Source organism: Urocitellus parryii, chromosome 7, assembly GCF_045843805.1.
Source record: "Urocitellus parryii isolate mUroPar1 chromosome 7, mUroPar1.hap1, whole genome shotgun sequence".
Classification (NCBI taxonomy): domain Eukaryota; kingdom Metazoa; phylum Chordata; class Mammalia; order Rodentia; family Sciuridae; genus Urocitellus; species Urocitellus parryii.
Window position 1 is genome coordinate 26,347,678 of NC_135537.1, and position 14,459 is coordinate 26,362,136.

Sequence of the window (14,459 nt, forward strand, 5' to 3'; positions counted from 1 at the left end):
TGAGATGCAAATTTTTTGTAAAATAAAAGTTTTTTAAAAAAATATATAATTGACATATAATAATTGCACATATTATGTGGTACAGTGTGGTATTTCAACATATGTGTACAAAATATAATAATGAGATCATGGTAATTGTTATATCCATCACCCCAAGCATTTATTATTTATTTTTTCTAGAAATTCAAAAGGCTCTCTACTGGCTATTTTAAAATATACTGAGACCTCTGAAACTATGAGCCCCTGTATGAACTTTTTCTCTTCTAAAATTGTTCTTGTCAGGTTTTAGTCACAGTAATGAAAAAGCCGACTCAAACACCTTTCCTTTAGGTATATACCTAGAAGTGAAATTGCTGGATCATATGTTATTATCTTTCAAATTTTTTGAGGAATGTCTATATGGTTTTTCATAATGGCTGTGCAAATTTACATTTGTACTCAAGGACCATAAGAATTCAAAAAATATATCTAATTTTGGATACTTATATAAAGCAAAGTGCTTAAATGATTGGGTACTGGGAAAAGTAGTAATAATGTGTGTGAGTGGTGTGTGCATTAATTCTATTAACTTTTTTCTATGGAGGAGATACATATTTAATTGCACAACTTTGGTATTTCATTTGTGACATTCTCTTAGATAAAAGTTCTGCCCACAGGGTAACATAAGGGAAGAATCATAATGGGGAAATAAGAATCTCATAATCACACTATGAATACTAGTAACAGATGCAGAAGACTTCAGGGTTTCCTATAAAAAAGGATAGACTTACTGTATTCCTAAAGGAGTATTTTAAATAGTACAGGTTTCAGGAAACATGGCAGGTGTTTTTCTGTCTTGGGAAATAGAATGTTGGCTGAGATTCTTCCCAGCAAGTATTTTATTCATCTGTTTTTCCTACTTACTAATGTAGATTGCATGATGGCACAGTTGCTAGACAGACAAACCTTGTTTTTTAGTTTACTTAAAAGGCAAATATTGGTAAATAAGCCAGCTTTGATCATTGAGGTGGTATTTTCCTTTTGAAATTGGTATTTTAACTGTGGAATGTCTCACTCTTATTATTATTATTATTATAATTTATGTCAGTAAAACCTCATGTTCTTCTGCTCAACATATCTTCTCCATGCCTTGGTCTCATTCATATTTCTTGATATGTGATTATTTCATATCATTGCCTTCCTATTATCCACTAAATAAAAGCAGTGTTTTTTGGCTTACTATACCAACAAAAATTGCTTATGCAATCTTTCACACAAGTGTTTTAGAATATTCTTTCATTTAAATGAAACAATTACTTGTTTCTTATATATAGCTGTCCTTTCTTCTCTGCTTTTGCACCATCATTCTCTCTTCTTGATGTGCTCTACCTCTCTTCTTCCTTTTGCTAGCTATAAGACTCTTAAATTTTATATCCCATCCTTAACTGAACCTGACTGACCCAGTCAGCCCGGCCCAGAAATTGTTTCTTGTTTCCCTGAATTCTGACATCATTTTCTTTTCACCTTTCTCAGTGCTCCTGTCTTTGTTCATTCCACAAATGATGAACACTTGTGGATTAGTCATTCATTGTTCACATTAACAGACAAAAGAGACAATATACTATTGTACCTATGGAGCTTACAGTCTATTAGATAAAGATATGTAAATATAAATTCACATAGAATGTGCTTTGTAATACTTTTTAATAAAAACAATCTGTGTAATATTTTTAAAATACTGTTTCATAGAAAGAGCATAGATGAACAGTTAAAGGATCAGGAATGCTACAACTAGAGCTCTGTTATGATGCTCAGGGGAGATCCTATAGAGGAGGTGATATTTGAGCAAACAATGGACACTGATGCAGGCTTGCTTATGAGTGAAGAGAATGCATAAGGGAAGTCAAAGCAAATACTCTAAAACAGACATATGAAGCCCAAGGAGGCAAAGGTAGTAGCCAATGAGGTAAGAGATGGAAGGATAAGTGGGGTCTTGTGAACCATAGTTAAGGATTTCGGTTTTGCTCCAATTGAAATAAGGAATCAATTAGGAAGATTTCAGCAAGTGGTGACATGCTCTGATTTAAAAGGTATTGTCATGTTTTGCAATTATTAATGCTTATGTAATGATTTTAATTATCACCCTTAAATTATCTCTCTTAATGAATATTGATCCGTTTGTGGGCAGTGTTTTGAACATATTATTTATTTCCAATAGGGCATAATAACAGTGTGTTGGTATTTTTACATCCTCAATGAATATTTGCTGAAAAACTGAAAAAAAATCAAGAAAGGCTATGTTCATCTGAAGGAGATTATCACTTTTCTATAGTTGTGGACTGTGCCTTAGCTCTTAACACCCAGTACTGAAACATCTGTCAGAAAGTTAGTTGTACTACTGGTGGTATGTCATCAACAAAACAGAGAAAAACATAGCTAGATAAAGGAAGAAGAGAAGTAAATATCATGTCTACCAGAGAGAATTCTAGTAGATTCTTTTTTTAATTGCCTTTTGAAGAAGACTGGACTTAGGAAATTATGTATATTTTTTTCATATGAAGAAAGTTTTTATAAAATGTTTGTTTTCTTTTTTCACACTCAATTAAATCAGTATAAATGTTTGTATTTTTAAAGATATATATATACAGATAGATAGATGTATCAAATGCTTTCATAAATTATTGTCCTTTAAAATAATTGAAACTAGTATAACTATTTTACTAATATGATAATTATACATAATTGTGGCTCACGTTTGCTTGCCTGTTCATGATATCTCTCAAAGTGTGATACTTTCACATTTCTAGCATCTATTTGTATCAGAACATTATCAAATGTAAGCATATGAATCACTGCTTAGGTTCTTCAATATTAGCTAAAAGTACCTCCATCATCATTGTTTTATTCATCATAATGAAGATTACATCATCATCATACAATCACCATTTGATCATCAAAAAATTAGAAATTTTAAAGTTGTATATATCAAACAGTGCCAAATGCAATATTAGAGATATTTCATTTAATTTTCCATGTAATGATGAGGCAGATACACTATTTTTAACACTATCTTCCAGACAGGAAAACTTAAAGTTAGAGAAAGGACACATAAATCGTAATTTTCAAAGTTACTAAGTAGAAAAATGTATTTCAGATTTTTTTTTTATTCCAGAGCAAGTGGTCCAAATCAGCATATTGTAGCTCTCCTTTCAGCTTCCTCCCATAATTTTCTGTCTTCATTATGTTAGTTTTTCATTGCTGTGACCAAAATACCTGACAAGAAGAACTTAGAGAAGGAAAAGTTTATTTGGGGCTTACAATTGCAGAGATTCAGTCCATGCTTGACTGACTCTATTATTTTGGGTCCAAGGTGAGGCAGAACATTATGGCAGAAGGTCATGGCAGAGGAGTGCTTCTCTGTTCATGGCAGCCAGGAAGCAGAGAAAGAAAGAGTGGAAGGAGTCACAGGGAAAATGAATTCTTCCAGGGTATGTCTCTGGTGACCCACCTCCTCTAACCATACCCAGCTTGCCTAGATTACCATCCAGTTAATCTATTCAAACTAGGATGGACTGATTAGGTTACAGCCCTCATAATCTAATCATTTCATTTCACTTCATTTCTGAGTATTTCTACATTAACAGGAGCTTGGGGAGGACACCTCATAAACAATAAGATCCATTTTGCTTCCCAAATAGTTCTTATAACTACCCATTCATCTACTCAAAAAAAATATTTCTTGAACACCTACTTAGTGCAAAGTCCACAGTTGCAAAATGGTATAAGCATTATTAATATATTCATGCAAGTTGACTTTTCTTAGATGGCTAAACATTAAAATCATTTTGAAGGCTTGTAGCAACTACAGATGACAAGATCTCATTTCAGACTATCAAGTTAGTTTTCTGGGATTTCAGCCAAGTACTTGCATTTTCACCAAGCTTCTAAGGTTATTTTTAGAATGATGAAATTATGAAGATATCCTGTATAATTTAGCTGATGCATAAGGAAGATGACTATATATCTATAGTGATTCCCAGTGATGGAATTAGGAGAGACTTCACTGAAAGACTGATTATCTTTCTGGCAGATGAGAATTAAATGATAGATATGGATAGAGCTTGTCATTTGAATAAACCTCCTGGAATATATATAAGAGATGGATATAAGAACATTTATTATATATTCATATTCAGGTTTCTCTCTTGGCACTGCCATGTGACGGTCAAAAATTCCAGAGATTATATATTAATTAATTATTAATATAATAATTAATATATGAATATATTAATAATGCTTATACCATTTTGCAACTAAAAACTTAATGTCCTCATCATAAAATGGTATTCTAATGTGAAAGATTATATTACAATTAAATGAGATTACCCATGTAAAGTGTTTATTGTAGTCAGGTATGTAGTAAACCCTCAGTAGATGTTCTCTATTGTTCAGAAGAACCTACAAAGCTGGACTAGTCCCCTATATTTTAAGTGATGAAAAATTAGTTTAAGGATATGGCATTTATTTCCTCTTATAGAAAGAGTAGACCTACTGAAGTGTTTCAATTTGGAGAGCAACATAGGTTTTAAATTTTTGAAAACCTCTTTTATTTTGGAAAATGGAGAATACATTTTTAGTTCTTAAGTACTGATTTAAACAAATCAAGCCCAACATAAGTACTTAATTATTTAATTGTAATAATTGGATCTCACTTCTTATAGTTCAAAAGAGTTTCTTAATTTAACTAATGATAATGCCAGTGTAGATGTATTCTATAAAGAGGGAAACCTGTGTGGAAGGTGATATGGTGCTAAATGGAAAGTAAGAAAAAAATTACAATTAAGTAATATTTATTATGTATACGTGTATTTTTTAAACATTTATAGTCAGCCTGCTCTAATTATGTTCTTTTAGAGCTTATGTCTCTCCTACAAATAAATTGAATCAGAAAATATTTCCATATTAGACACTAAAATGAGACAATAGATACGTATTTCTCAATCTAGAATTTTATTCCAATTACTTTTTTTCTGAAACTTTGACTTTTTTTTCCACATTTTATTCTACAAATTCAGGTAGCTAACATACAAATAGATAGCTAATGTTAATGGAAAGATTGAGAAGAAAAGCCAATTTTTCTTTTTGTAAATAATAAAGGGGATATTGAGGAGAAAGAAGGCAGGTAAAATGTAAAATCCTATGGGCTTGATAACCTTGTGAGAATCTGGAAAAATTGAACCACAATCCACAGAGTTTGGGGAATATTTCTCTTTGTTCAATAGAGATAAGCTGAAACATTAGGATGGCATGATTTGTATTTTGTTTCTTTTCTGACATGATTTATTCTGAGTTGACATAAAGCTACTTTTGGGGGGTATTGAGAATGTGTGATGGTTATTCCTATGAACAGATGTAGCTGGACTGAGATAATAAATTTATCCAAGATTTCTCTTGTGTAAAATATTGAATTTTTCTGTTTCCTGATCCACAGTAACACTGGCAGATGGGAATCAATTGTTAGAATGACAATCTGTGTCTTTGTTTTTGTTACTTTTTTTTCCTTTTAGCAAATGTGCTCTTGTTTATAATGTTGTATCTTACATAATCATATTTATTTCAAAGGAAAGTATTCATGGGTTGCCATTAAATATATCAATTGTTTGGAGGCTTCATACTCAGATTTGAGTAGAGCTTCAGCATCAGTAGTCTGAGATTGGACTTTTAGCTGATTATAACATACATATATCATAGAAATCTTGTTCCTTTAAATTTGTTGAGACATATATTTAAATAAAACTAATATAAAATCCCACAGGGACTTGCAGCATCTATAAATAAATGAACAGCATTCTATTTTGAACTTGTAAATGGGGGAAACTACATGCAGTAATGACATGAACTTGCAAGGCCCTTTGAGGAATCTTAGAGGTCCTTAATGATCTCAGGACATACATAGTCTCTGAGAAAGACAAATATACATGTTATATAATAAGTAGATTTTTCTCTCCCCTATATTCCTAAGTTTACTAATGATATCTGCCACAAATAATTTTGCTTTACATATTAGAAAAACTCAGTTGGTATGAAGGCATCTTTCTATCACATGCAATAGTCATAGGGCTGCTTACAAAAAAAAAATCAAAATGGTAACAAAATAATAAAATTCCAGAGATTTATCTATTTAACTCTCTTATAAATAGTTAAGTATTTGATTCAGGAGAACCATTTTTTTTAGCTGCTTTCCATTCTCAAGCAATATGCTTAAGAGATAATGTACTAGGTCTTAATGAGTTTGCTTTTCTAATTGCTAAAAATGTTCTCCTCCCATGGGCTAATGACATAATTGATAATTTGAGAAAAAAATAGGGATTTTAAGATTAATTATATTTTTCCTTACACTAATTGTCTTGTTTTAACTAGATTACCCACATCATCTCATAAAATATTAAATGTTGAACACATCCTGCCCAATTAAATTATTAGTGTTTATCAATTATAATTTCAATTGCTATTAATTCATAATACATTACAGACAAATAAGTATAATTGATCTCTATAAACATATTGCACTCTTTAACCTAAAAGGCCACTGCAGATGATCAATTTATTTTCTCTTTTCTTTTGATTAATTTCCTGAACTTCTCATCAACTATTCATCTCTTTTTGTGCAGATAGTTTTGACTATGTAAATTTATTACTTCTGTAAGCATTATATTTTTGTCTTCATACACTTTTCTAGCTCTATCTTGAGATAATAACAATGCTTCAGGTCCCATTGGTTTTTTTTTTTTTTTTTTTTTTTTGTGGCAAAGTCAATAACATTTTAGCTGCATGTAGAAGTAACTTCTTATTTTGAGTTAGTCAAAAGATCAAAGGATTTAAATTATTGATACTTTATATAAATCATCCCATATTTTCTGTATGTGAATATTCCTAGGGTATTTGTGTGAACCTTTTGATATTAAACAGAAATATTCACTTCATGATAGTAAGAAAAATATTCTTTAATAATTATTTTATTAATAATTTAAACTTATAACCTTACTTCCATGTCAAAAATCTTTAATAATAATATTAGTTAACATTCATTGAGTTTTTCTAATATTCCTGGGAAAATTTTAGGTATTGTGCATGTATTGTTTATGTATCACTCTATGACTGTGAATTCTGTATTTTCTCGTCCCATTTTATAGATAAAGGAACTGAGGCATAGAAAAAAAAATGTCAGAAATTGCAAACAAACAAATATAAAACCCCATACATGCAAGTAGTGGAGTCACGATGTATATAAGATGTTACTCTTCATGCTAAATCCCCCCTCAATTAGACTCAGAAGGAATGTGTAACACTCTGCTTTGGTTGAGATTATAGGAGTATTTACAATCTATTTTCTGCTTCCTTTTTCAACTGCATTTCTTATTTCCTTCCCAAGAACATTACAAATGTGTTTGGGGAGGGGGTGCGGAACATTTCTCTTCTTTTTCAAATAAGGAAAAAATAAAAAATATTTTAAAGCTCCATTCATTTAACACACTACTTCTCTGCCAAAACATCACATACACCTTCATACTCAGTGTACTGAATTAATAAAAAAATAAGAATTTTTCAGTACTCAGTATGGTTTCTTGCATATGAAACAATTATTTGAACAAAGGCAAATCTTCATTTGTGATTGTTTCACTACATTCTAACCATTTGTTAAACCAATCAACTTTCCTGGTCCACAAAGTTTCTTTACACTATGGCTGATTATGTAGGTTCCCATGTTCCCAAACCACTTCTGTAGGTAATTTCATTTTCAGCATGTCATATGAGGCAGATTACACAATAGGTGCTAATTACTTGTTTAATGAATAAATGAATTGTGCTTACAGGTCATGAGTATATTTAACATTTCCCCTTAATTTAGGATTATTCTATAGATTAGAAGTTTTTCTTTTTCTTTTTGGTTCTGGGGATTGAACCCAGGGGTGCTTTACCACTGAGCTACATCCCCAGTGACACCCCTTTCCCCCTGCATTATTTATTTATTTATTAATTATTTTTTGTTTTTTAGACAGAGTCTCACTGAGTTGCTTATGCTTGCTAAATTGTGGAGGCTGGTCTTGAACTTGCAATCCTCTTGCCTTAGCTTCCAAAGTAACTGGGATTAGAGATGTGTGTCATCATACTGGGCAATATAGGGTAAAATCTGATAAACAGTATTCCTGAATATTCAATTATTCTGAGTAATGTTATATTAAACATTAGTTAAGGTAAACATGAGTAAATAAGCAAAACATTAAGGTTTAAGGTAAGTCCAAGCAGAGTCTGCCCACAACATGTTCCCAAACCACTGCTGTCTATCAGTGACTATTAAAGGTCAGACTGTTCCTTCTAAAAAAATTTACAAATGTTCATCATATTACAGGTTACATAAAAGATAATATTTGTATTTTAAAAATGTTTGTTTAGTCTATTAATTAATCCTGAGGCACATTATGCCAGAAAAAAAATCTGCACAGTTAATAATACTATTTTATATAAATCTTCATATCAGTAATCAAATTTATATTGAATTCAACCTTTGATCATCATGAATGTCTACATTAGTTGCAAACATTATAATTCCAGTGTATATTTAAAAATTCCTCAAAAGCAACATAAAAATGAAAGAAATTTTTTGTATCCATTATTTAGAAAAATAAGTTTAAAATTGAATACATGAAATATATTTAGAATAATATCTTTTAAATACACTGTCATGTGCATAGACTCATGGTTCACTTCTTGTGCCTTCCCACCAAGATGCAAAACCAATATTTTTAGTTGTATGTTGTATATATGTATACATAGTTTGTAAAATTTATGAATGAATTTTTTTCTTTAACAAACAATCTTACTGATAATCTTAGAAGTAATTAATTTATGTTTCCCTCCCAGTCCTTTTATCTCAATGCATTAAAGACTCATACAAAATCATTATGCAATTACTAAGAAAAACACATAATCACACACAATCTACTAAGAATACATAGACACACATGTACAAAGCTATCAGCTTTCAGTGGTATAATTAACACTTTTTGCTCAAGACTGATTTTCTAGTGAATGGAATTGGAAAGAAAAATTTCAGTTACAAATAAATATTGGTAATGTGAAAACAGGAGAATTTAATATTTTTAGTGAGGGTAACTGACTACAATAATTTGATAGCAGACATAACTTCAATTTTTTACATCAATTTGTCCCTAGATCCACTTCTGTTTGTATCTGGCTACAACAGCAGATTTGTTGATCCAATCACATTAGAAAAAATTCACTCAGGGCCCATCTTTGAATGCCAAAGACATAATTTTACAAAATTTACACTCATGAAGCTTAAAATGGCTCAATATTTTAATCACCATTATTAAGGAGAGAAGCCTTGGTTAAATAGAAGTCTTTTAAAAAATTTTTTTAAAAAGTCTTTCTCTTGTTAATTCTATAAATATCCTGTTGATTTTATCACTTAAATGAAAATTAATCCTTAAAAAAGGATAGTATTTGTTAATATTTAACCACTCAGAGTTTTATTAATGTAAATAAAAGGTGGATATATAATTTAAGCTACAGGATTTTCAGATAGTTCAGCTTTACTTTCTTTAGTGCCCATAAACAATTGCTGAGGTAAAATAAAAAATGAAGAAGGTCATCAACATATCACTGCTATGACTTAACAGATAATCTGATTAATTTACTTTCTTACTTAAAACAATTATGTTCAACAGAGATTAGCTAGCCCAACTCAGTCTCTACTGAAAAAAATAGAAGGGAGCATGTACTTGGAATCACAAATTCTCTTCTAGTAGTTGATTATTTTATTATGTAAAAAAGTCATTCATGCTATACAAAATCTGGAAATACAAGAAAATATGAGAGCATACAAACCATCAGTAATCTTACTCTCAAGAATCATCAGCATCACTACTTGGAACATTTCCATTTGATTATTTTTCTTCATGAATATATGCATATTAATATTGTTTTAAACTTACAAAATTTCTATTACATAATTTATAGAGATTTGTATTATTTTTTAATGTTAAAACTTGCTCAAACATTTTACCATGTTATCTAAAAGACTTGTGTTAAAATGGGGGAGGAGGTCTCGATTTTCTATTCTATATCATTTCACATAGTTTTATTGATCCTACTCCCAGAGAAGGAAATCACTACTGCTGGATAGGGATAGTTTTCTGTATATGTGAATAGAGTTTTTTGAATAGAGTTCTTTGTAGAAAAAGTGGAGAAATTAATATATACAAAATTTGCTTTTTCTCAATAAGAAGGACTACTGAAATGACCGTAATGCTAAAGAGTAATAATATATTACTGTTTAAGACTCAAAAAGAACTAAGAATATAGCAAAGAAAGTACAAATTGTATCAGTAATCAGAGGAATTTAATGTATGAGGACTTTTGATGGATTTAAATGAGATTAAAACAAATTGAAGACTATTTCTATCTCTTATTGGATTAAAAAAAACTGATTAGGGAAGCAAGAGTTAAACCCATGATATTAAAAGTAAGTAATGATTTAATGGTAACTATTTCTAGGTCCATACACTCAAGATTGTAAATAATAAAAATAAACAAGAAATACAGAACTTGATGCATACTTAGAGGTTTAGCTAAATTAAGGTACTGATCATTGGAATTCCAGTTTTCAGTTTCCTCTTATCTCAGTCTGAACTGCCCAAATGTATTCCCAAATGACAGTGTTGCCCCTGCTCTTTATTGCCTTACTTTCTAATCTATCAAGTCACTGCTTTTATGTTATTTTTTCTGTTCTTAAGTGTAACACAATTTAAGGTACTTGGAGTACTGTGTTATTAGGGTGTTTTCCATTTTCAGAATTAGATATTTATATTAATAATTAATATATGGATTCACTTTCTTTATTATACTATTATTCCATGTAAGGAGTATTTGTTGAATACTTCCTTAAGATGTTGGGCTCTAAACTGTCCTTCTGGAGCTTCCATCCATATACAGTAGAGATAAACATTGAACAACCAATTGTACAGTCACTTATTCATTATTAGGAAATATAGAAGGTAGCACTATGAGACCAGAAAAATAACTTGATCAAGGAGTAGTGGAATATATAAGGCATTGTCATACTTTTGGATTTATCATAGGAATGAGTTTTTAATGTATTTTAATGAAATGCATAGGTATACAATAATATATATATATAATATATTTTATACATTAACATATTAATATATAAAATATATACTATATTTTATATATTAATTAATTAATATAGTTTTGAATGGTGAAAAGTTTTTCTAACTCATATAACTGTACATTAGATTAGCTTCGAATCGTAACTCTTTCTCTTCCTTGTGGAACTCAGAATCTCACATATGCTAGGCAAATTATACTCCCAACTCCCTTTTAAAAATAATTGTCTCGGGCTAGGGATGTGGCTCAAGCACCTGGCATGCGCGCAGTGCTGGATTCGATCCTCAGCACCACATACAAATAAAGATGTTGTGTCCGCTGAAAACTAAAACAATAAATAAGAAAAAACAATAGTTGTCTTTTTTTAAATCTTTTTTTATTGTTGTTTACTTGATTTTGAGAAGGGGATCTTGAAATTCTGAATTGAGTGACCAATATGTTTCTGCCTCCCAAGTAACTGGGGCCACAGGGATATGCTATAGTCCTTAGCTTTATTTCATTTTATTCTCACAATAAATTATTTTCCTTTCCCATTTGGCAATTTTATTTTAGAAATTTTTATTTTATTATCAAGAATTTTTATTTTTTCAGTAGCAGACCATTAGGCCTGGAGTTAGAAACAAACGTAAATGTAATCACAGGGCTATTTAATGGTTGGTGTTATAACAATTCAAAAGATATAGTTTTATAATGGACTTCAAATGTACATTTAAGTTGAATCTTGTTAGTACAGAAAGTTATCAATGTAAAATCTACTTCGATATAATATCAATACCCAATTTTGGCAAGTTTTGCATAGTGTCTTCTGCTTTTGAAGGTTATTTAGATTATTATCATTATATGTTCTTAGCAATTGGTTTGGACTCCTGTCCTGAGCCACAAACTCCTAGCAGTGGAATTAAAATTGGAGACAGATATATGGTTGGTGATGTGGTATCCTTCCAGTGTGATCAAGGCTATTCTCTTCAGGTAAATCTATTTTAAATTGTAGTTTTGATTTTCATTATTCTTTCAGAATAGTTTAACAGATTAATGATTGATAATCCACAGGCTTTACAACAATCTTGATCCTGAGTTGCTTAATTTAGCCTTAAGTTAGAGTGTTCAATTTATTAGTAAAATAAATGCATGAGAAAAAGTGCTAGAATATACTAAATTTGTTTTGTGTTTGCTTTTTTGGAAGTGATCCAGAAGTGAGTTATTAATCAACATTTATCTTTACTTCTGTCTCTATTTAGATAGGATAGTGAGAATTAAACTCCTGATACCTAGAATGAAATGAATGAAGTACTACTTAAAGTATTAAATGAAACTTCCATGATAATAAATCTTCAAATTAGCAAAAATCTACTCCAAATACATTTTGCTAATATGCTTTTGTATACATGTACTGATCCTCTTTGTAAGGATTTTTGGAGGGTCTCATGTTTATTGTATCATAAAAGTCCCTGTAAAGACTAGACCTATTAAGAAATTATTCTTAAAAATGGAAATGAGAAACTATTTCATAATTTAAGTAAACAAATTCCTTACGCAATACAAAATTACAAATTAATAATTTTTATTCTTTAAGATAGTATCACAAATAATTATTCTCAGAAGTGTAGTCAGATTTAGAAGTGTAATCGGATTATTTTAGACTTTATATTTTCAAATAAAATTTAATATACTTTGACCTGTTTAATATTTTTAGAGAAGATTCTTACAGTAATTCTTTAGCATATCTCACCTTGAATATTATTAGCAGCTTATTGTAAACCACTATATATATAGGGCCCTTTCAGTTGTGTAATCATTGCAATGACTTAGTAGAATATCTTTTTATAGAAAAATATTAAAGCCACCTTTTAGTGTGATATGAAGTCTTAATTTTTTCTACCAAGATCATGCAGTTATTTTTTACATTTTATCACTAATACACATAATTACCTTTCTTACTTTAAATCATAATGATGTTTTCAATAAAAGTTGAAATATATGTAAAAATGATAATATATATCTACACATTTATTTTCATAATAATCAATCAGTATAATGCATTTAATTTGGATTTTTTATAAATGTGTACTGAGTCACATTGTCTTATTTATATAGGGTCACTCTCACATTACATGTATGCCTGGACCAGTAAGAAGATGGAATTATCCAATCCCAATTTGTTTGGGTAAGTTAAAAGAATATATATGATTTATAAGCTTCATATAATTTTAAGTACATACTCTGTGTATCATGTTCAAACAGATAATTTGCCCCTTCTTACCTTTTGAAAGTGATATTTTGAAATAAGTATTTCATTATTTTAAAGGTTATAAACTCTTACAATTTTTAACCCTAAAATTCTGTTTCAACAGATGAGTTAAAACTGTAGAAACTGAGAAAATTTGTATGTTTTAATTACCCATACAGGGTTTACTCAGAGTGCCATGATAAAAATACCTATAATATGTCAAAAATAAGTAAATACCTTATTGCTTACAATTGAGCCAGAAAGATAAGGAAACTGAAGAATCTTCCAAAGGGCACATGATACCCGCTGAGATGTATTCAGTGGTGACAGGCAATATAAAGAGTATATCAAAAGGGAACCTGGGTACTTTGAAAGGATAGCTTCCATGTGAGGAGGGGATACTGGGGATTGAACTCAGGCACACTCAACCACTGAGCCATATCAACAGTCCTATTTTATATTTTATTTAAAGACAGGGTCTCACTGAGTTCCTTAGCGCCTTGCTGATACTGAGGCTGGCTTTAAACTCACTATCCTTCTGTCTCAGCCTCCCGAGCCACTGGAATTGGAAGCATGGGGTACCGTGCCTGACTAACCCCAAATTTTTGATCTAAATTAATTGTCCTTCCAAATTATTTCTGTCCATCCTTTACTTTTTTGCCTTTTCCTCATTTTTGGTAGCTGTGTGCAACCATTAATATTCTGGGCTCTACAGAATTTGAAAAAAGAATGTGATGTATGGATTCTTACCTTCAAAATATTCATTTACCATTTGGCATGGTAGAAATAAGTGAAATTAATTTAAAACAGAATAGTTAGTGTTAAATGTTGCCATTGATTACACTATAGAATTTCAGAAAAGGTAGAAAAGTAACGAAATTATTGGAAAATAATTTTCTTTTGTTCCTCCAAAATATCTGGCAGATTGCTTATTTTCTGGTTCACAAATCTGTAACTTTCTTATCTGATGACTAGAGTTTTAACATTGTTTGAATCAGCTTCCTGTCTTCAGTATCTCCTATAGTTTTACATAGAATTTTAT

The 14,459-nt window shown here is 30.4% G+C and overlaps 1 protein-coding gene across 3 annotated transcripts in view; it reads left to right on the plus strand.

Annotated features, from left to right (window-relative positions):
* Nucleotides 1–14,459, plus strand: part of Csmd3 (CUB and Sushi multiple domains 3) — a 1,110,517-nt gene that overhangs the window by 994,427 nt on the left and 101,631 nt on the right. For all 3 annotated transcript variants that reach the window (XM_026384530.2, XM_026384531.2, XM_026384532.2), the window contains 2 exons: nucleotides 12,041–12,159; nucleotides 13,285–13,354. In XM_026384530.2, the coding sequence (XP_026240315.2) occupies nucleotides 12,041–12,159; nucleotides 13,285–13,354 (189 nt within the window). The remainder of the gene's footprint in view (nucleotides 1–12,040; nucleotides 12,160–13,284; nucleotides 13,355–14,459) is intronic.